This window comes from Phyllobates terribilis, unplaced genomic scaffold (assembly GCF_046119375.1).
Source record: "Phyllobates terribilis strain yellow unplaced genomic scaffold, ASM4611937v1 Scaffold_1__5_contigs__length_1240528914, whole genome shotgun sequence".
Taxonomy (NCBI): Eukaryota; Metazoa; Chordata; class Amphibia; order Anura; family Dendrobatidae; genus Phyllobates; species Phyllobates terribilis.
Window position 1 is genome coordinate 450,658,849 of NW_027362761.1, and position 22,695 is coordinate 450,681,543.

The following is a 22,695-nucleotide window of genomic DNA, read 5'->3' on the forward strand; positions in this document are numbered from 1 at the left end:
CTGACCTATGTTATTCAATAGGACTGTTTAGATTAACGATTTTTGTCTCAGTTCGACTGTCCGTGAGAGAATAAAATTGCAGCATACATTACTTTTTTCCGAGTCTCAGATAAGACTCACCCATTCAAGTCTATGAGTGCGTTAAAAAAACGGATCGCACATGGAACATCCGAGAGGCATCTGATTTTTACGGATACATTTCTATTATAAACCTAGGAAACTATACATTATTTAATGTAATTGTATGAAATTGGAGTGCACACAGAGGCAGATGGGTGGTCTGTGGCCCCAGTGACTGGCATACTCTGGGGGTTAGGGAAATCTGCATAGTATGCACACTCTGCATCTCATTTAGCAATCATGGTGAGAGGAGAGCAGGAGCTTGGTTTACACAGTACTCTCACTGTGACTGTAGCAATTTAGCATCATTACAATCACCGTGAGAACATGGTGCAGACGCTGCAACTGCTCTCCTTTCACTGTTACTGTGGTTGGGAGCAGTGCATGCCCACTATTAAGACTCTGCTTCTTACCCCCTGTGAAGACCCGGGGTCTCCCGTGGGCATAATACTACTCAGACAACACAGGGTGAGGGTAAAACAGTGTGGCAATACTTTATTGAACCACAAAATGGACATTAAACACATTCAAACAGTCTCAGCAAATAACCAAGATGGTGCAAAATTACAATTACACTGTCTCACCCTTCCACTGGCCCGCCGGGGATAAAACTGCGACTTTGGGACTTCCAGGGCCAACTACCTCAACCAGTGCCCCCCGCTTTTGGCGGGCCCCCACAGAGAGGAGATAGCGGCAAGCTTAGGAAGCTGACAGTCCATCGAGGTACAAGGTCAGGAGACCCGAGGGTCCCACCTTGGCCTCTTTGAGAGTTTCCATGGGGCCAGATGACCGGCTGGTCCCAATCTGGCTTCTTCAAATTTCTCTATGGGTTCCAGGCAACCGGAGGGTCCCACCTAGCAACCCCAAACAACATATCCATGGGGCCAGGTGACTTCATCGTCCCAACCTTGTCTCCCCATATGTATCCATGGGTTCTCTGATGGTCAATGGAGCGGATCTGTATCCTTTCAGTCAGGGTCATGTACCCTTAGGCTGGAATCATGTAGAATCCAAATCTGTGTCTCTCTGTATGGAGCCATGCTACCATGCTGATGTCCTGAAGAGTCTGTCTGAATTTCTCTCTTAAGATTGGAAGCTGTGTCGTCACATTGCTCCCCCATCTTAATTAGCCAGACATGATAGGATCCCAGTCATCCTTCTCTATTTATTGGAGACAGTCCAACAGCATGTATTTAAGCACAGGCACGAATGTAAGAGATCTCACCTTCATGAGAACAACATTTTGTATCATCCAGTTTCCTCAGAGCATATTCCATGTCTTCCTTGAGAATAAACTCCACACTTAATTGACGAGAACCGACTCATATCCAAAGCGTCCACACATGCCGTCCCCAGCATCCTGTGGTTCCTGAATTAAATCCAATGAGTGTTGGTAGCCTGGTATTCAATCCTTTGAAGCTGGCACAGCTCCTGTAGTTGCCGTTTCTTGTTGCTGCTGTATATCCTCTCCGTTCCTCTTCCCAAGGCCGGACTGGTGGGTTTGGACATGGTAGCATCCGAAACCCGATGTGTATGCCTCACCTATAGTCTGCTGGTTCTGTCTATATGCCTCCCTGGTTGTGGAGCCCTTTGGACGGTGTGTGCTAACATCAGTCCCCTTGCCGCTCCCCCAGATCCACTGGGCTGAGTAGTATCCCACTGTTGCCACCAAAATGTGAAGACCCAGGGTCTTCCGTGGGCATAATACTACTCAGACAACACAGGGTGAGGGTAAAACAGTGTGGCAATACTTGATTGAACCACTAAACGGACGATAAACACATAGAACAGTCCCAGCAAATACCCAAGATGGTGCAAAATTACACAGTCTTACCCTTCCGCTGGCCCTCCTGGGAGAGAACAACTGTGACTTTGGGACTTCCAGGGCCAACTACCTCAAAACAGTGGCCCCCCGCTTTTGGTGGGCCTCCACAGAGAGGAGATAGCAGCAAGCTTAGGAAGCTGACAGTCCATAGAGGTACAAAGCCAGGAGACCTGAGGGTCCCACCCAGGCCTCTCTGAGAGTTTCCATGGGAACAGATGACCGGCTGGTCCCAATCTGGCTTCTCCAAATGTCTCCATGGGTTCCAGGCGACCGGAGGGTCCCACCTGGCAACCCCAAATGTATCCATTGGTTCTCTGATGGTCAATGGAGCAGATCCATATCCTTCCAGTCAGGGTCATGTACCCTTAGGCTGGAATCATGTAGAATCCAAATCTGTGTCTCTCTGTATGGAGCCATGCTACCAGGCTAATGTCCTGAAGAGTCTGTCTGAATCTCTCCTTCTCTTTGATTCTCTTTGCAGCAGGATAGAAAACCCTTTTTATATTTACAATTGTGGCTAAGGTCATCAATCACAGGTCGGGGGAGAGGTGCAAGGCTCACTCAGGTCTCATTGTTTGAGATAATCTCCTGACTCTTGTAAATAGACTAGCTGGTTTAGTACAATATGCAATTAGCATAGTAAAAAACATCATTGTTCACAGACCAATAAAAGTCAACATTCAGGGTTATAGAAATACTGGTCTGTTCTTCTTGACCCACCAAAGAAACACACACAAGTTCCAAAGCCAACACAAACACAATAGTGTATAGTATTTCTCATGGCTTAAAAAATCTAGACATCTGACTAATTAAGATTAGAAGCTGTGTTGTCACACCCCCATACTCAAAGTTGGTAGATCTGTACAAAATATATGGTGTACTTATCTAAGAAGCATGTTCCAGCACACTCCAGATTCTGTTTTCTGCATGAAAAATAGGGTAATTATTCTTATGACAGCTTACTGTGCCTTCACTGACCTGCCTCCTATTTTACATAATGAATCTAGTAGTGTAGGGGTAGGTAAAATAGGAGGCAGGTCAGTGAAGCGAGCTGTCATAAGAGCATACAGATGAATATGTAAGCAGAGCGCCAGATAGAGCGCCCCCCACAGGCCGCCCAAAGCACGAGCATATCATTATCTCCAAATTGAAAGTAAAGATTACACAAGAACCACGGGACGGATTTCATCAACCAAGGTATCATATTAATCAGTGTAATGTCACCCACCTGACAGTGTATGTAGTTGACTGAGCACAATTCTGCTGACAGGTGCACTGTAACTCTGCATCCACATTATTGTCTCTATACAAAGGACATAACCTCTATATATTTTGTTTACAGGAACCCAGCACCAAGGGTTTTATTTTTCAGTGAGAATACAGAGGTGTCGATCGTGACACTTCAGCCTGGTGAGCCCAGAGTAGGTAGATTGTCATTGTAGCCAGGCTGGATATTTCCTATTTACTATATGGAGGGGGGAAGTTGGAAACACAAAGAATGTAAAATACAAGTTGCTTTCCCCTAATTTAGCCCACGATCCAGTCACAGACCAGCAATATTAATATTATTATCTAGTCTGTCCAGGACCATAAAAAGATGGGAACAATAGGAAAGTGTTCACATGTGGGGGTCAACTGCAGTTGGTTGTGATTCATAATTCATTTCTACTTCCCTCAAGGAAACAGAAGAAAAACTTTAGACGGAAACGTCTCAGTATTTATGTTGTTTCACCCTTTTTATTTTATGACTGTTTTGCATATGTAGGTGTCGTTTTATTTTAGCTTTTTATATATTTTCTTGTAAGCACTGTATTTTTTATATTAACCCCTTTCCGACGACGTCTGTAATACTACGTAGCTGTGCCCTGGGACTTATGGACCAGCTACATACTATTACGCATAATGCGATCGCGCCCGACCACAAGCGGTGTGGGGCGATCGCCACCGGGTGTCAGCTGATTGTCACAGCTGACAACCAGTGCTATGTGCAGGAAGTGGTCCCGCACCGCACATTAACCCCCGCAATGCTGCGATCAAAGTCGATTGCAGCATTGCGGTGGCTAGGGAGGAGGTAAGCGCCGATATTTACCTCCTCTCCAGCCTCCAGCATTGTCTGCGGCGGCTCCCAGATGTTGTCATGACGACCCGATGTCATCATGACAACATCCGGGTCACCAGGAGGCAGGAAGTTACTTTGGTCATGCGCAGTGCATGACCAAAGTAATGTCTCCCCTGTGTACAGCGCTGACAGGCTGCAAGGATAGGGAGCTGCTGCTCTCTATGCTATACAGCCGATCAAGCTGCAAAAACTGAAAGTCCCATAGTGGGACAATGTCTAAAAGTAAAAAATAGGGTAGGAAAGTGAAAAAAAAAAAAATTGTAAAAATATTAAAAAAAGTGAAAAAAATAATCCCCAAAAAATAAAAATAGATTGTACCCATAATATTTATTTATTCTGAAAAAAAACAAAACAATAAAAGTACACATATTTGGTATCACCGCATCCGGAACGACCTGACCTATAAAACTGTCCCGCTAGTTAACCACTTTAGTGAACACGGTAAAAAAAAAAAAAAACGAAGCATAAAACAATACTTTATCATCATACCGCCAAACAAAAAAATGGAATAACACCCGATCAAAAAGACGAATGTAAATAAAAATGGTACTGCTGAAAACGTCATCTTGTCCCACAAAAAACAAGCCGCCATACAGTTCCATCATTCGAAAAATAAAAGTTAAAGTTAAAAAGTTATAGCTCTCAGTATAAAGAGATGCAAAAAAATTATTTTTTCTAGAAAATAGTTTTTATTGTGTAAAAGCGCCAAAACATAAAAAAAATATAAATGCGGTACCACTGTAAACGTACTGACCTGAAGAATAAAGCTGCCTTATCAATTTTACCACACGCGGAACGGCATAAACAAAAAAACAATTCTGGAATTGCTGGTTTTTGTTTATTCTGCCTCCAAAAAATCGGAATAGAAAGCGATCAAAAAATGTCACATGCCCGAAAATGGTACCAATAAAAACGTCAACTTGTCCCGCAAAAAACAAGCTGTCACTTGATTCTGTCGGCCAAAATATGGAAAAATTATAGCTCTCAAAATATGGCGATGCAAAAACTAGTCTTAGCCAAAAAAAGGGTCTTTTAGTGGGTGACAGCTGTCAATCATAAAAACCCGATATGATTCTGATATCGCTGTAATCACATCGACCAGAAGAATAAAGTTGTCTAATCACTTATAACACACGAGGAACGGCGTAAAAAAAAAATAAACTCTAGGGTTAGGGTTGTGCTAGGGTTAGGGTTGTATTGTGGTTGTGCTAGGGTTATGGTTGTGCTAGGGTTAAGGTTGTGCTAGGGTTAGGGTTGTATTAGGGTTGTGCTAGGGTTAGGGTTGGGCTAGGGTTGGGCTAGGGTTAGGGTTGGAGTTGTATTAGGGTTGGGGTTAGGGTTGGGATTTTTTCAAAAGTAAAGAAAAAAAAATGATGACGATATGGCGACCAGTGTTGAGCGCAAGTGCTCACTACTTTAGTTTGCATCGAGTGCTCGGGTATGCACTGAGCATCGTGAGTGTTCGAGTGACATGCTTGAGTCTCTGACCCATATGCTTCGCGGCCAAAAAAAACATTGCTGGGATCACCTGCCATGCACGAGCAATCCCTGCATGTTTTTTTTTGGATGTCTAACAACCGTGAAACATGCGGGGCGGGAACTAGAACATATCACTTGAGCACCGATGCAAACTCAAGTAGCGAGCACTTGCGCTCAAGACTAATGACAACTTATTCAATATGATGACATAATGTTATCAAATTCTGTTGTACCTCTGGGTTCAAAATGTACACTATACCCCTTGATAAAATCCTTGAGGGGTCTAGTTTCCAAAATGGAGTCAATTGTGGGGGGGTTTCCACTGTTTAGGCACATCAGGGGCTCCCGAAATGCGACACGACACCCGCTCTTGATTCCAGCCAATTTTGCGTTCAAAAAGTCACACAGTGCTCCTTCCCTTCTGAACCCTGACGGGCGCCCAAACAGTGCATTTTCCCCACATATGGGGTATTGGCGTACTCCGGAGAAATTGCACAATAGTTTTTAGGTTCAATTTTCTCCTCTTACCCTTGTGAAAATAAAAAAATTGTGGCTAAAAGATCATTTTTGTGGAAAAAGTTAGATTTTTTTTATTTTCAAGGCTTTATGTTATAAACTTCTGTGAAGCACCTGGGGGTTAAGGGTGTTCATCACACATCTAGATAAGTTCCCTGAGGGGTCTAGTTTCCAAAATGGTGTCACTTGTGGGGGTTTTCCACTGTTTAGGCACATCAGAGGCACATCCGCTAATTATTCAAGCAAATATTACGTTCAAAAAGTCAAGTGGTGCTCCTTCCCTCCCAAACCCTGCCGTGCGCCCAAGCAGTGGTTTTTCCCCAAATGTGGGGTATCGGCTTGCTCAGGAGAGATTGCACAACAAGTTGCATAGTGCAATTTCTCCTGTTACCCTTATGAAAATGCAAAACTGGGGGCCAAAAAACATTTTTGTGGGAAAAATGTGAAAATGTTATTTTCATGGCTCCATGTTATAAACTTCTGTGAAGCACCTGGGGGTTCAAAGTGCTCACCATACATCTAGATAAGTTCCCTGACGGGTCTAGTTTCCAAAATGGTGTCACTTCTGGGGTCTTTCCACTGTTTAGGCACATCAAGAACTTTCTAAATGCAACACGGCGTCCGCTAATTATTCAAGAAATTTTACATTCAAAAAGTCAAATGGCGCTCTCTCCCTTCTGAGCCCTGCCGTGCGCCTAAACAGTGGTTTTCCCCCCAAGTATAGGGTATCTGCCTGCTCAGTGGAAATTGCACAACAAATTTTGGAGTCCATTTTTTCCTATTACCCGTGCAAAAAAAAAAACAAAATTGGGTCTAAAGTAACATTTTTGTGAAAAAAGTTAAATGTTCATTTTTTCTTCCCCATTTCAAAAATTCCTGTGAAGCACCTGAAGGGTTAATAAACTTCTTGAATGTGGTTTTGAGTACCTTGAGGGGTGCAGTTTTTAGAATGGTGTCACTTTTGGGTATTTTCTGTCATGAAGGCCCCTCAAAGCCACTTAAAATGTGATGTGGTCCCTAAAAAAATGGTTTTGTAAATTTTGTTGTAAAAATGAGAAATCGCTGGTCAACTTTTAACCCTTATAGCTCCCTAATAAAAAAAAAAATTTGGTTCCAAAATTGTGCTGATGTAAAGTAGACATGTGGGAAATGTTAATTATTAACTATTTTGTGTGACATATCTCTCTGATTTAAGGGCATAAAAATTCAAATTTTGAAAATTGTGAAACTTTCTAAATTTTCGCCAAATTTCTAATTTTTTCACAAATAAACGCAAGTGATATCGAAGAAATTTTACCACTATCATGAAGTACAATATGTCACGAAAAAACAATCTCAGAATCAGTGGGATCCGTTGAAGCGTTCCAGCGTATTACCTCATAACGTGACAGTGGTCAGGTTTGTAAAAATTGGCCCGGTCATTAACGTGCAAACCAGTCTCGGTGGTAAAGGGGTTAAAGCTTAAAACTTTAATAACGTTGCTCCTTGTATGCTCTAAAGAATCCAGTGATTTATGCTCACTTTATACCCTATACAGAGACTGAGTGCTGGATTGAGTGAGAGGAGATAAATTAATCCATGCGGGCGTACCCCACATCATGTGCTAAAAAGAGTGTACATGACAGTGGTGCTTGTGTTCAAGAGTTTCCAGTCAAGCAGGAAAAAGCAAGAAGCCCAAATAGTAAGTTAGCAAGTAAAGGGGTACGTAAAAATTGCCAATGTCATGCCACCCAAGGGAATTAGTTAGTGCTATAGAGGAGCATGAACGAAGCTCCATGATAGTCTATTCCAGGATGAAGAGATAAGTTTTCCTGGATGAGAAAACCACCTTAAGAGCAAAGATTAGATACAGGAGAGTTGCGCATAAAAGCTTATTCCTGACTTTGAGGTTTGCCACACATGAAGTTTCTGAAGCCACCCTGTGAGGAGAATTCCACTATGATGCGGTAACTGAGTGACTAGGCCACAAATGTGCAAGTTGCCAGACAAGAGCTTCAAAGGGGTACCACTGCCAAAAGTGGTGACCATGAGAAGGGACTGTGATCAGCATTGTGCATAGGTGCTGTGTTGCACTGTGAAGGAGGCAGAGATTGTGTGTCCGAAGGAAGTGCTGCTGATGTGTTTGTCAGCAGACTGTCGCAGGTATAAGCAAAGCATTGCCAGTGTTAATTTGGTGCTGTAAACCAACTTTTCACCTCTGTTCCAACCTGTTACCCCTTAAAAAGACTTTGTAACCTCGTTGTTTCCTAGAGAGTAAAATTTACTTGAACTGATACTGTTGACTGTCTGCCTAGTTTTCGCCATTCCTGGGTGTATTCACTTTTGTTGCCAGCAGTTTAGACATTAATGGCTTTTTTTTTAGTTAGAGGGCACACCCAATTTACACTGTTATAAAGGCTGTACACTGACTACTTTACATTGTATCAAAGTGTCATATCCTCTTTGTTGTCCCATGAAAAGATATAATAAAATATTTACAAAAATGTGAGGGGTGTATTCACTTTTGCGAGATACTCTATGTATATAATGTATTTATATGATATTGATGTTGGAATGGTCACAGGGTGCTTGATTTTTGAACTGTATAGGGTCCAAAATTTTCTAATGGCTGCCCTGGACACCTAAATAACATTTCTTGAAATACACAACATGTTCAGCCTTAGTAATGTATCTGGATAAATGTTTGCCAAAAAGTAGAGCTCAGGACCTTTTTCATATGGAACATATCTGAAAAAATGTGTCCATAGAAGCCTATTCCTTATACTCGTTCACATTAAATAGAAAAAATAAGAAACACCTGTTCCTGCTCCTCACATCCGTCCACAAAGACCAATTTCTTCATACAATACAATAAAAAGAGCAGTGCAGACTTCAAGCATATGGGAAAATTAGCAGCAGTTAGAGGTGATATCTGATTATTTCTCACTTTACCTACCAAGCATCGTGGGGTACAGGTCCACAAGAGATACAATATTTGATATTCTCTTTCCAGGTTGGATGTTGGGTCCCATAATTAGAAAAGGTACATGAGAGCTTCCTTCATACATGCTCATCTTATAAAACTGCCTATGTTCCATTGCAAGTTCCCCATGGTCTGATGTAAACAACACATATGTTGTATTTAGAAGTCCAGTTTCCATCAGTGCTGAAATTATTTCACCTAACGAAGGCAAAAAAAAAAATTGGTGAAAACCACTCACTAAAAATGTGTAATTATTGTGTATATGTATGAAGCCATTCGTACCATATAAGCCATACATTGTCTATAAAATGTATTCATCCACCGGAATGGACTTGTTTAGTGCTCATCATGGAAATTAAGTATTTTTTTATTTATTAAGGTCATTATGACACTGATTAAAATAGATAAACTATTAAATGTCCTTGTGAAAAATAACTTCAGAGAATCTGACATTTCTTATTAATACAAAAGTCGTCTCAGTAACGTAATAACAAAGAGGATCGGGGGGAAAAAGGAGGTGGAAGTTGCAGCAGTTTCTCTCCCTGAGGCCAAGGTCCCACTATCAGTATTTGGTCAGTATTCAGTCAGTAATTTTTCTCAGGAGTGGGAGCCAAAACCAGGATTGGATGATAAATGCAGAATTGATGACTTGTTTCTATTATACCTTTTCTCTGATTGTTCCTCACCTGGTTTTGGTTCCCACTCCTGAGAAAAAATACTGACCGAATACTGACCAAATACTGATAGTGGAGCCTTAGTGTGTAAGAGGGGAGAGTGGGATCATCTTGCTGTCTGTCTTAGCCTGTGTGTGAGACTCATGCTGTGAGAGGGGAAGGGAGAGCTGCGGAGGGAGGATATCTGATAGAATACACAGTACACATCTCTCATGCATGCACCTTACCTGTGTGTGAGACTCGTGCTGTGAGAGGGAAAGGGAGAGCGGCGGAGGGAGGATATCTGATAGATTACACAGTACATATCTCTCATGCATGCACCTCCCCTAGCCCCCATGGCATCCATATGTCCTAATAGTGCATTTAGGCAAAATTTAAGCAAAATTAGAAAGATTAAATATGCTATTTCCCAGAAATCAAAACAAGAAGACAGAACCAATGTTAGTCACAAAAATGTTCAGCAAGGTTGATAGAAATAAATTTAATGTAGTTAATATAATAATCTGTCTTGTGTTGTAATGAAGTAGCTGAAGGGGACCTGTCATCAGGTCAAAAGTGACTGTATTTAGCTTTTTTTCATATTTGCCCTTCTTCCCTGAGTTTTCACTTTTTTTTGCCATATAGTACTAGAGATATGGGCTTTGATTTAATGCTAATTTTATAGTCTTTACAAAGGGGGTTGCTTACAGGGTAATGCAGATTCGGCTAAAGACACGCCCCAGAGGATCCTGTGAGCAACACTCTCTTGTAAATGCCATAAATGTTTGCACTAATAAAAAGGTCCACACCTCTGGTACCGTATGGCAGATTTATTAAAAAAATGGAATACTCAGGAAATCAGGGAATAAAATAAAAGCAAAAACAGGACACTTTTGACTAGGTGACAAATTCTGCTTTAAGTTTATTATACATTTTAAAGAGTTATCCTGGGTTAAGACACATTGTTTAACAGCCCTGGTCAATCGCCGATCTGCTTCATGGAAGCTAATAAGCAGTCATTTAATGGCCTGCTTAAACAAGCTAACAATAATTCTGTACGGCCAGAACAATCACTAATGCAATTGCTCTGTGCGCATAGATGGCATTGTTCTCAGCAGTATTTCACTTCCACTCGTCTGGTGAAATGATTTTTAGGGCTCAAGCACATGACCATTTTATTGGTTCAAGTGTGATCCAACAAATCATCTGATCGAACTCGGACCAATGTTATTCTGCGGGGAGTGCATATGTCCAATTTTTTCCTCAGACCGAGTTGCTCCAAGGAAAAATATTGCGGTATGCCTGAGTTTGATCTTATATTCGGATCGCACTTAGCCATGCAAGTCAATGAGTCAGTGGAAAACATCAGATGGCACTCGGATGACATCTAAGTGCAGTACAATTTCCACGAACTGACAGAATGGAAAAGATGGCAAATTTTTTTTTTCCATCTTCTCCTCATCCGATAAAATCGGATCACTCTATAATCGGCCCGATTCTCTCGGATGAGAGAGTATATGCTGGTGTGACCTTAGCCTTAGCCAGCTTGAAAATCATCATTCATTACAGCACATTGTCCTGTGTACAAACATTTTACATGTTGGTCGGGATGATTAGCGATCTGTTTAGACGGCCTGATAGTCAGGAACAGCTATCACTAGGAAAGCTTATTCCCCTATTATCGGCCCATCTAAAACCAGCATAAAACTAGCAACCATCTATCAAAATGTAGTTGGTTATTCAAGTGTTGATTTAATTTTCAATACCGTGCTAGGTTTCTAGGTTACATATCTATATTCATTTTTAACCAATGGTTGCCATGCATTTAAAAACATAATCCTGTAATTGATTGAAAAACAAGTGAACGTTGTAAGTATAGTGGACGTCACATTTGATGCTTTCACTGTTGGAACACATAAATCTATAGCCTTATTAATATGTGATTGTGGATAAAGGTCAAGCCTGTGGTAATTAACATGAATGTGTCAATTACACCTAAGCTTCCATATAAAGTAGACAAGTCGACCGATGATTGATTAAGCTGTGCACACCCACACATTAGAAGATATAAAATGTATTCCAAGCAATTGTACATAACGCTGGAGTGTTTGTTGTTGCCTTTTTATTTGGAGCTTTCATCCTTTTTGACAGTCATAGGCTATAAACATAACGGGATTAATTTATCAAAGGCTCTACCCCAAAGCTGTAGGGGAAGAAAAGACAGATTTGGGGCACATTTCATTCTTACTGTATGGCACTATGGTATATGAAAACCACTATGATGGAAATTAATTCACCCTTAAATGGGTATTCACATCTTCAGTCTCCAGTAGCGCACAGCACCATTCCTCTGCTTCACCGCCAGTGATGCCAACTTTACTTTTTATTTTTTTCTGGACAGCTTATAAAAAAATAACGAACAAACAATATTTTTTTACTGACACATTGTAAAACCATAATAAATCATTATGATTATAAGTGATCCATGTCTATGACGCACCCCCTGGGCCATGTTCAGGGGATACCCGGAGCCGGATCTGGATAGGGGTAGTAGTCCTTGTGGCGGTGACCCGGTCCGCGCCCAGGGTGTCAAACTAAGTGGCAGTCTATGGCAGTAGATGTTAACTTGGATGTCGACTACGCCACCCGTTGAGTACGGCTTTGCAGCCGCCGCTGCAGAACAGTCCGCTGAGGCCGGTGGTATGGGTGCAGCGATGATGGTATAACCCCCAACGGGAGGGGTATGGCCTCAGGGCAGCAGGTGAAGATGATGGGGGTTGTGACGGCCAGTAAGAAGAGTCAGAGTCAGGAGATGCAGTTTCAGGGGTTTTACTCACAAGTGTTCTCTCAGTCACTCTGGCCTTGAGTGACCACCCGAGCCGTGCTGCGTCCACCAGGTCCTGGACTCGGCTAACCCCCAGGCAGTTCTGAAGCGTGGTCCTGAGCTCCCTTCTCTCTCTCTGTCTCTGGCCGTTCCCACCAGGGATCCACCTTTGGCCGGCTCCCTCGGGTCTCTTAGTGGTCAAACCTCCTCTGGGCTCCCTGACCCTATACTTGGTATGCCTTTCTGGTGGATTTGGTGACGGTCGTGGCAAATCTTGACCACGACCTCCGGTTCCTGGCTGAGGATAAGTGGCCTCCACCAGTTCGGGTTCCGGTACCCGTGTCCGCCAACCCTTCACCCTTTCTGGTCTGTTTCTGGGTTCTTGGGGTTCCCTCTGTCTTTCTCTCTGGGTCCTTCTTTCTCCTCTCTCCTCTGCAGGCTTAGCTCTGGAGCTGGGCCCAGCCGGCGCCACAGCTCCCTGTCAGCCCTCCTGGCTGAACTCCTCTGCTCTGCTCCTCAGGCTAAAAAGACCCTGTCCTAAGATGGTGCCCACCATATATACTCCCTCTATGTGTGAGCCCAGGTGACTAGCACCCAATGAGCTCCTAGCTTTACCCAGACTACTCCCCCTATCTGCCCCTACACTACTGGGATGTTCCACCCCCCTCCCACTCCAGCCAGGGACAGACGCTGTCGTACCTGCACATATACTGGTGGGAGTACCGTAGTTCTGTCCCCCGGAAATGGGATGTATGTAGTGCATGCAGCCTACTGAGCTCAGTCCCACACTCCATCCTTACCCGGGAGTGGAATACCACACCTCTGGGTCGAGGTGCAATACCCCTGTAGCAGCCGAATCCTCAGGGTGCTACATTCCCCCCTGGTAAATCACAGCACGTCCTCGGGCTGTAAAAGAGCAAAAACATAAAACATACAAGCTTTTTAAAGTGCACTACATATAAAATATATAAACAGTAACCTTCAATCATCCCTTTATGGGAGGTACTTCTCTTTTAAAATGTTACGGACACATCATAAAATAATATTAACTCTTTCATCATAATAAAACTTTTCATATAAAACATTTTTGACCTCTGGCCACTTGTGCAAATTGTGACCAGGTAAGTGCCACAGTCTCTGGTAGAAAAAACAGTTTCCTATAAAACCGGTAGGGGGCACTTTAGGAAGCGCAACTATTTACAAGGGATATGGCCGCTTTCAGTCCTCGGCCAGTGGGGAAAAAGGGATGGCTGCTCACAGTCCTCAGCCTGTGGGGAGATGGGACACACTGGAACAGTTCACTGGTCCCAACGGGGACTATAATGGTAACAGTTATTGTACCTTCACGGGTAACTATTTACAGTGCTCCTACTGTACATCAGTGGCGACGTCCTCCAGCTCCTTCCTCCGTGTACCCTTCAGACCCGTCCGGGTCCTCTTGCTCCTCCTGACACCTCAGCTCTTTCTCTGTCAGTCGGTGTACATGAAGGGCATAGGGTCCTTTGGCACATTGGTGCCGGGTGAAGGTGACCTCATCACCCAGGTAAAGGTCACGACCTCTGTGTCCCTCCGGTAGGTGGGACTCGACATCTCTTCTGGTCACGAAGACGTCGCCGGGGGTGTGATGATCTCTGATGAAGCCCCAACCGTGCTGCAGTTGGAATTTGATTACAGTCCCGGTGGCACGGGGACCGTGGGCTGCACGGGGGTTCCTTCGGGTCCGGCTCTTTTGTTCTGCACTCTTTACTTGCAGCCGCTCCTCGCGGACCCGTCTCTCTCTCCGTTCTCGCTCAAAAACTTTCAACTGCTGGCGGCAGCACTCCGCACGCTCCGCTGCAGCTGCCCGGGTCTCTTGAGTGAACCCGATGAGGTCTCCTCCTGCGGGGTCCCACTCAAACTGCGCCTCCTCTAACGAGAGCGGGGTCATCTTGACGGGCGCCAGAACCGGGATTAGGGGCTCATCCAGGGGTCTTTCTTTCCGGAGTCGGGGATGGTGGTACTCCGGTGGCCACGCAAAGGGCTGCCCATCCGGGCAAGTGTGCTGGGCAAACAAGTCTTCACCCAGGTGCGGCACAGTGGAAGTTGAGGGCGCGGTGGTGGCAGCGGCGCCCGGGATCACTAGGCCTTGCGACCAGGCTTGGGGTACCCTGAAGGTAAAGGGCACCGTGAAGACGGCGGCGCCCGGGGGCGCTCGGCCTTGCGACCAGGCCGGTGGCGTCTCCTGCTTGGCCGCGCTCAGGGTTGAGGCGCGTGACGTCACAGGGGGCGTGGTCGCGGCTCCTGCTTGGGGCCTAGTCTGGAGCGGTAGCGGTGCGGCAACGGGCACGATCAGTGGGACTTCGGGCTCTAATACGGGGAGCGGGGGTAGGCTTACGGTGGCTGGGCTTGGGGTAGTGACGTCCCCTTTACTTGCCTCCGTCTCTTCAGCTCCCTCTGCGGCGTCGTCTCCGGCCTCCGTCCCTTCTGCATCCTCTTCAGGGGCAGGCGTGCTCCTCGTTGCGGGTGGTGTGCTCCGCTGGCGGGTTCCAGCCTGCTGGGCCATCTCCCTGCTCCATTCCGTCAGCGTTTCTCGCTGCACCTGGGCCATCCTCCGTGCGAGGCCCTCCAGCGCGGTCTGTGCACGCTCCCGGTCTCGGGGGAGCTGTGCCAGGATCTCCACCAGGTCTTGTGGAGTGGTAGCTTGCATCAGGCTCCTGACCACAGGGTCGGTGCTGCCTGCCTCTCCCTCCATCTCCGGGTACGGCTCCTCCAGACTTCTCCAAGCTGCTCCCATCTTCTCTCTTTTGTTCTGTCTCCGCCCCCATTGAGGGTGGTTCCGGGGCAACTTGGTGATTGTCAGCTCCAGGGGCAGTTCTCTCACACTGATGGACATCTCAATCATTGCAGTCTCTGCTGGTGGGGGCGGTCTCCGCTTTTGGCGCCATTCTTGGTCCTGGCCCACGATGGGAGGTCGTCTCTTACCACCCTCTGGCACGCCCATAATGGCGTCCGCTCTGCCAGGGCGGGAAATCTTCTCAGATGGCGGGAACCGCTTCTCAGTGGCGGGAAACACTGCAGATGGCGGGAAAAGACTGCAGATGACGGGCAAATGGCGGGAACTGATCCGAGATGGCGTCCGATGGCGGGGACCCTCCGGAACCGGCGGGAGACTTCTTTTTGAGGTAAATGCGAACTTTTCTTCAGGCACGCAGTACCCGATGGTTGCGGGCACGTGATCCTGCCGACTACGCCAAAGTTGACGCACCCCCTGGGCCATGTTCAGGGGATACCCGGAGCCGGATCTGGATAGGGGTAGTAGTCCTTGTGGCGGTGACCCGGTCCGCGCCCAGGGTGTCAAACTAAGTGGCAGTCTATGGCAGTAGATGTTAACTTGGATGTCGACTACGCCACCTGTTGAGTACGGCTTTGCAGCCGCCGCTGCAGAACAGTCCGCTGAGGCCGGTGGTATGGGTGCAGCGATGATGGTATAACCCCCAACGGGAGGGGTATGGCCTCAGGGCAGCAGGTGAAGATGATGGGGGTTGTGACGGTCAGTAAGAAGAGTCAGAGTCAGGAGATGCAGTTTCAGGGGTTTTACTCACAAGTGTTCTCTCAGTCACTCTGGCCTTGAGTGACCACCCGAGCCGTGCTGCGTCCACCAGGTCCTGGACTCGGCTAACCCCCAGGCAGTTCTGAAGCGTGGTCCTGAGCTCCCTTCTCTCTCTCTGTCTCTGGCCGTTCCCACCAGGGATCCACCTTTGGCCGGCTCCCTCGGGTCTCTTAGTGGTCAAACCTCCTCTGGGCTCCCTGACCCTATACTTGGTATGCCTTTCTGGTGGATTTGGTGAGGGTCGTGGCAAATCTTGACCACGACCTCCGGTTCCTGGCTGAGGATAAGTGGCCTCCACCAGTTCGGGTTCCGGTACCCGTGTCCGCCAACCCTTCACCCTTTCTGGTCTGTTTCTGGGTTCTTGGGGTTCCCTCTGTCTTTCTCTCTGGGTCCTTCTTTCTCCTCTCTCCTCTGCAGGCTTAGCTCTGGAGCTGGGCCCAGCCGGAGCCACAGCTCCCTGTCAGCCCTCCTGGCTGAACTCCTCTGCTCTGCTCCTCAGGCTAAAAAGACCCTGTCCTAAGATGGTGCCCACCATATATACTCCCTCTATGTGTGAGCCCAGGTGACTAGCACCCAATGAGCTCCTAGCTTTACCCAGACTACTCCCCCTATCTGCCCCTACACTACTGGGATGTTCCACCCCCCTCCCACTCCAGCCAGGGACAGACGCTGTCGTACCTGCACATATACTGGTGGGAGTACCGTAGTTCTGTCCCCCGGAAATGGGATGTATGTAGTGCATGCAGCCTACTGAGCTCAGTCCCACACTCCATCCTTACCCGGGAGTGGAATACCACACCTCTGGGTCGAGGTGCAATACCCCTGTAGCAGCCGAATCCTCAGGGTGCTACATTTACAGCCCATAATTCTAATATGAAGACATCAGCTGCATTCGCTGTAAACTGTAAAATGCTGATAATTATAAAATAATCTGTGAAAGTTTCTTCAGCTTCAAAAAAATCACAGTCGCCTTAAATTATTTTTCGGACAAGGCAAAAAAGTGACCAATTTTTACAGACTGACCTGAAATTTCTGCACGGTTGGCAACCCTGCTCCCAGCTTCCTGGCTGCCAGTGGCGGTGCACACCTGGAGCCTGGCGGTGCACACCTGGAGACTGGCGGTGCACACCTGGAGACTGGCGGTGCACTAATAGTATAGTCACCATGCTGGTCCAAATTGAGCATTCTCTCAGGCCCTCATGCTTCTCCCGTGCCTCTGGAGCACGGGAGAAGCAAAGTTGCACTGAAGCTAGCTATATCCAGCGATCCAGCCAGTTTCTAGAGCAGCGAACAGGCTGCTGCATAGAGCCTAGATCGGCCACTCTAAGACTGCAGTGTAACAAGTAACCTAGGCAAGACGTTGTACACTGTAAAATTAAAAATCCCTCTGTTATTGAGAACAGGGAGGACTGTTAGTAAGAGGTAAATTGCAAATCAGCTTGTTTTTAAAAGTACTTTGCACTTTTACACATTTAAGAACTTGAAACATCCCCATTTACTGGCTTGTAATTTCCCCTACTTGTCCTTTTACATAACTGCACAGTTATGTTTGAACTGTTATTGATATTGCTGCTCTTGGTATGTGAAGACCTTGTATTTTATGTTTTCTTTTCTTGTTATGTACTCCCTGGCACCGCTGGCCTTAACCTAAATGGTGCCCTGTGCAAAATTGCCCTTTCAGTGCCCCCACCCTATTTATTTTTTACCCAGTATTCCAGGACACATAATAGCCCCACTCAGCCCTTCACACATTATGATGGCTCCCACACAGCATTATCATTCCCACAGCTTTCCACACACTATAATGGCCTCTACAGCCCTCTACATAATATGCTCACCCCCACACAGTATGATGAACCGAATTCAGTATGAGGCCCCCTTAGCATAATGGCCCCCAAACAGCCCTTTCACACAGCAAAATCACCCTCACACAGCATAATGGCCCCTATAGCATAGTGTCCACCAAACAACTATTCACACAGTATGATCACCCTCTACACAGCCCTCTCATAGTATAATGAACTCCACATAGCCCTCCACACAGTATAAAAGTCTACACAGCCCACCACACAGTACACATATACCCAATGATAAAATAAAATAAAAATAGAAAGAAAACTGCTCCCTCACGGCTCCAGTCTCTGCGGTGTGTGTTTTGAAGCTCAATTTATTGATTCATGGGCCCCTAAGGCTATGTTCACACATCTTGTTTTTTTTCACCATTTTTTTATGTGTTTTTTTTATGCAAATTTGCAGCTGCGTTTTACAGTACCAGCAAAGTCTATGAGATTCCAGACATCTCATGCACACATCATGGTTTTTTTTGTCTAGGATTTTGTGCTTTGCATGTTTTTTTGCAAAATAGAGCATGTCACTTCTTTAAGCATTTTTTCAGTGTTTTTGCAGCGTTTTTTCACCCATTGGAAATAATGGGAGGTGAAAAAAACGCTGAAAAAACGCAGGTGTCAGGTTTTTCAGCGTTTTTTGTGCCAAAACCAGAATGAGATTTTTTTTTTTTCACTGAACTTTATGTACATGCATAATGAGACAAAAGGACTGTAAAAAAAACACAGCAAAAAAAGCAAGAAAAATCCTGAACAAACCTCCTGGCAAGAGATCAGGTTTTTGCTGTAGAAAAAAAAACGCTGCAAAAACGCAATATGTGAACATAGCCTTAGTGGCTGCGTGGTCTCTCGCTGTTAGCGGTATGTCTCTGTATTTTGGTGCCCTCTGGCTGAATTGACCATACTGTAGGTGTTTTGATACCAGAGCTTTCCATTGCAGCTTTATGCTATTCATATAGCAATACAGAAGTCCCTAAGCAAGCTAAGCATAGAAATAAGACTTAGATGCATAGACATCAATTACCTTCTTGGTTTTAGAGGTAAGTCCAGGGTAATAAAATATGGGGCTTCACTGTAGGTAATTCTGTGCTTCAATGCTTCATTGTTCAAAGATTAAACACAGTAGCAGATCCCAGCTGTTATCACCATGGCACTATTCTCTGAATTCAGGAAATACTGTATATAGACAGCTGTGGGTGCACTTATCATGCTTTATCCGTGGTTGTAATAAATTAAGTGGGAAATGATTATGTGACTAAAAGGAATAAAGAAAGGGGTAAATGTGGCGCCCGTGAGGGTTCAGTCGCCACAGGGGTACTGCACCTCAGAACGAGATGTGGTATCTCCTCTCCCAGGTAAGGATGGAGTACCACACAGGACCCCAACCACACACTCAACACTACACCACTCCAGTTCTGAAGGGGGCCTAAAGCACCATAGTGCTGCCCCCGGCCAGAATGGAGGAGTTGGGGGGAACCAAAGTTAGGGGGAACCATGTAGTGAGTGAGGGTGGAGGAAGCACTTTACCTAAGCACTTAATAGAATCATATATAACTGGAGGCCATTTTAAGAACCGGGTCTTTGGTCGTGGGTCTTTGGGATGGCAAGTCAGCACAAAGCTGCGGCCGGCTGAGGGGTCCACGGTTCCCGGTCTCAGGCCTCGAGACGGGGGATTGGGGCAGAGTTATAACCGGCTCTGTCCCCGGTCTGAGTCCAACCAAGAAGGCCCAGGAGGGGAGCAGAGGAGATAGGCTCCACAGGCGAAAGGATCTCCGGGGGTGCGGACGGAGCGGAGTCGCCACCTGCATACCTTATTCTGGCCCAGCCAGAGAGACCCTGCCGCAAGATGGGGTACCGGTCCCCGATTATCTGACTTTGTACTTCACGTCTCTGTCGGAAAAGTCTGGAGGCTTATGTGGATCCCAGGGGGATACGGACGGAGCAGAGTCTCCACCTGTATACCCTAATCTGAGTTTATCCAGAGGGACCCGACCTTACGCCACGTTCTCACCACCAGTCACCAAAAAGGGCACCCAGTCAGTCCGGGAACTGCACGTTACCCACAAGGGACATCACAGTACCCGTACGGGACTCAGTGGGGGACACAAGGCGGGAGAAGTTCAACTAGAGAGGAACACTCTAGAGCGGGGGTCCTGTCAAGTGCTCCTGAACTACCTGGAGTGTGCTGAACCCCACCCTGGCGGCCGCAGCTCGCCGTGTGACAGCAGAGAGGAGCTCTGAGCTGAGAAAACACTACCGAGAGTAAAAGGCTTGGATGACTTCAACTACTGAATCTGTCTGTTCTTTCCTCTGCGGCTCTGCACCCGCCGACGCTCTACTCTGCATTCCTCTCTACGCTGCCCTGTGGCCCCGCTCCACCTGTGGGGAGCAGCACCAACTAAGCTGCCTGAACACCGGCCTCAGAGGACTGTAGCAGCGCTGGTGATCCTCACCAGACACCACGGGTGGCGTCACGAACATTCCCCTATCCCATATAACTTTTCCCCCCTTCCTTTTTAAGAGTGACCTCAGGGTACGGGCCCGGGAGCCGGCCACCGCGACATCCCGAAAACCAACAACGAGGCCCGGGCGCCGAGTGGTTTCCCCCATCACCCTGGGTACGTCATCTCTTCCTGGCGTCACGAACAGGATTTCTTGCCCGTGGCAACGGCAGAAATCTATACCCATTGCCAACGGGTACTGTGCGCCTTTCCTAAAGACTGTATTTCCACATTCAACGTGGCGCCCGCCCAAAAGAACGGGCGCCATTATGTGCAGGGACAACAACAACTTAAGCCCTCCCATCGTGGGCCAGGTTCCCCAATGGCGCCAAAAGCTCAGACCGCCCTTTACATCAGAGACTGTCCGCATAGTTGTGTCCGTCAAGAGGGATGGGACGTTCCAAGGAGTGACCTTCTACGAGCAGCCACTGAACCGCCCCCGAAAGAGGAGGAGAAAGAGAGGGAGACAAGGCGTGGCCTGGGCAAGTCTAGACAGACCACACCTGGCAGCCGCGATGGAAGCAGAGCAGGATGTGCCCTCCGTCGCTGGCCCACCAGCAGCCACCTCTCTTACCCTGGAGGGATACAGTATTCACTTGACAGCGGAGGAGGCCGAGTTCCTCCATGGCGAGACGCAGGACCTGACCCGTCGAGTGGAGGAGGCCCAACGGAGAGCGGTCGCGGAGTGGAGAGAGGACCTGCTGGGGAAGCTTGTCGCGCCCCACCAGTGATACCCCAGCCCAGGCGGAGAAGGAGGAAGACCAGGAGGCCGCATGCAGCCCAGGAGCGGGTAAGAAAGAAACCCCTGCCCCGGGCGCTGGATGCGCCGACCTGCTCCTGGACCTCCTACCGTCACCTCCATCCCCGGGCGCCACAGTTTGGGAGCAGTTACTAGCCCGGGATCCTGAGGCCCAAGCCACCGCAGCCTCCGGAAGCCTGCTACCCCTCACGCTCCCGGAACCGCCAGCGCCTGATCTCGCCTGGGTGTACATGCACCCGAACCCGGACTGGTCCGCAAAGGTGGAGGACCAACAGCGGCCCCCGTTAACGCCGTTGCCAGCACCCCCGGTTGCTTGCCCAGGAGGGGAGGAGTTTAGACGGGACAACCAGGGGGGATCTAATGGGGTTTCCCCGGGAGACCCAAGCTGAGGCTCGACAGCGGGAGGAGTATTGTCAACGCGAGCTCCTCCAGCTAGAGAAGGAACGACGCACCCGGAGGGTCCGCTGTGAGCAGCTGGAGGTGCGGGCAAAAGCCGCCATGGCCCAAGCCAGACAGGCAGAGGCCTCCCGTCCTAGCCCCCGGGAGGAAGGACTGATCGTCCGGTTCTACCAGGAAGCGGGATGGGGCTTTATCCGCAGCCCCCAGTTCAAGTATGACGTGTTTGTGAATCGGCGGGACGTTGAGCCCCACTTGGAGCAAGGCCACCCCGACCGCAATCTGTACTCGGGAGATTTGGTCTCCTACACCCGCCACCACGGAGTACGTGGGTGGTACGCCCTAGAGGTGCACCGGGTGTTCAAGAAAGACGCCCCCTTGCCCATTGCCACGGGTGACCAGTCCGGATCTGTGGGCAAACATGAGCCGTACCCCCGCTGGGGATACCACCACTAATGCGGCCCAGGAGGTTGAACTTCCTTATTGTGTTTTTCAGTTACTGTTCTTGTTTTATTAAGACATTGTGTCTGCGGACAGTGAGCAGTCAACAAACTTAATTGTACATAGTTTGCACCTATTGAGGTGCCCCCTATTGGTTTTATATGCACAACATCTGACCTCACAACAAAAACCTGTCTGGTGTGGCACAATTGGAGGTCCAACTCAGGATCACCATGCCCTGCAGCCACCCCAGGGCCTACATGGAGGGTTTGCTTTGGACAGGTCCCTCATGCTGCTGAACTTGCACTTATATAATATTTTCTACTGTTTTCTATGTATACAATGTTTTTATATTTATCCTATATAACCTGTAACATTAAAGCAAATAGCCTCTCATAAAGGGAAGATTGTTATTGTTTAAATTTTGAATGTCTGAAATATACCATGTCTTTGCTCTATTGCAGCCCGCGGACGTGCTGTGTTTCACCAGGGGGGAATGTGGCGCCCCTGAGGGTTCAGTCGCCACAAGGGTACTGCACCTCAGAACGAGGTGTGGTATCTCCTCTCCCAGGTAAGGATGGAGTACCACACAGGACCCCAACCACACACTCAACACTACACCACTCCAGTTCTGAAGGGGGCCTAAAGCACCATAGTGCTGCCCCG

The 22,695-nt window shown here is 47.3% G+C and overlaps 1 protein-coding gene across 1 annotated transcript in view; it reads right to left on the minus strand.

Annotated features, from left to right (window-relative positions):
- The window catches only part of ARSK (arylsulfatase family member K), a 215,035-nt gene that overhangs the window by 92,410 nt on the left and 99,930 nt on the right, over positions 1–22,695 (minus strand). The window contains exon 6 of the mRNA XM_073678306.1: positions 8,995–9,219. Within this exon, the coding sequence (XP_073534407.1) occupies positions 8,995–9,219 (225 nt within the window). The remainder of the gene's footprint in view (positions 1–8,994; positions 9,220–22,695) is intronic.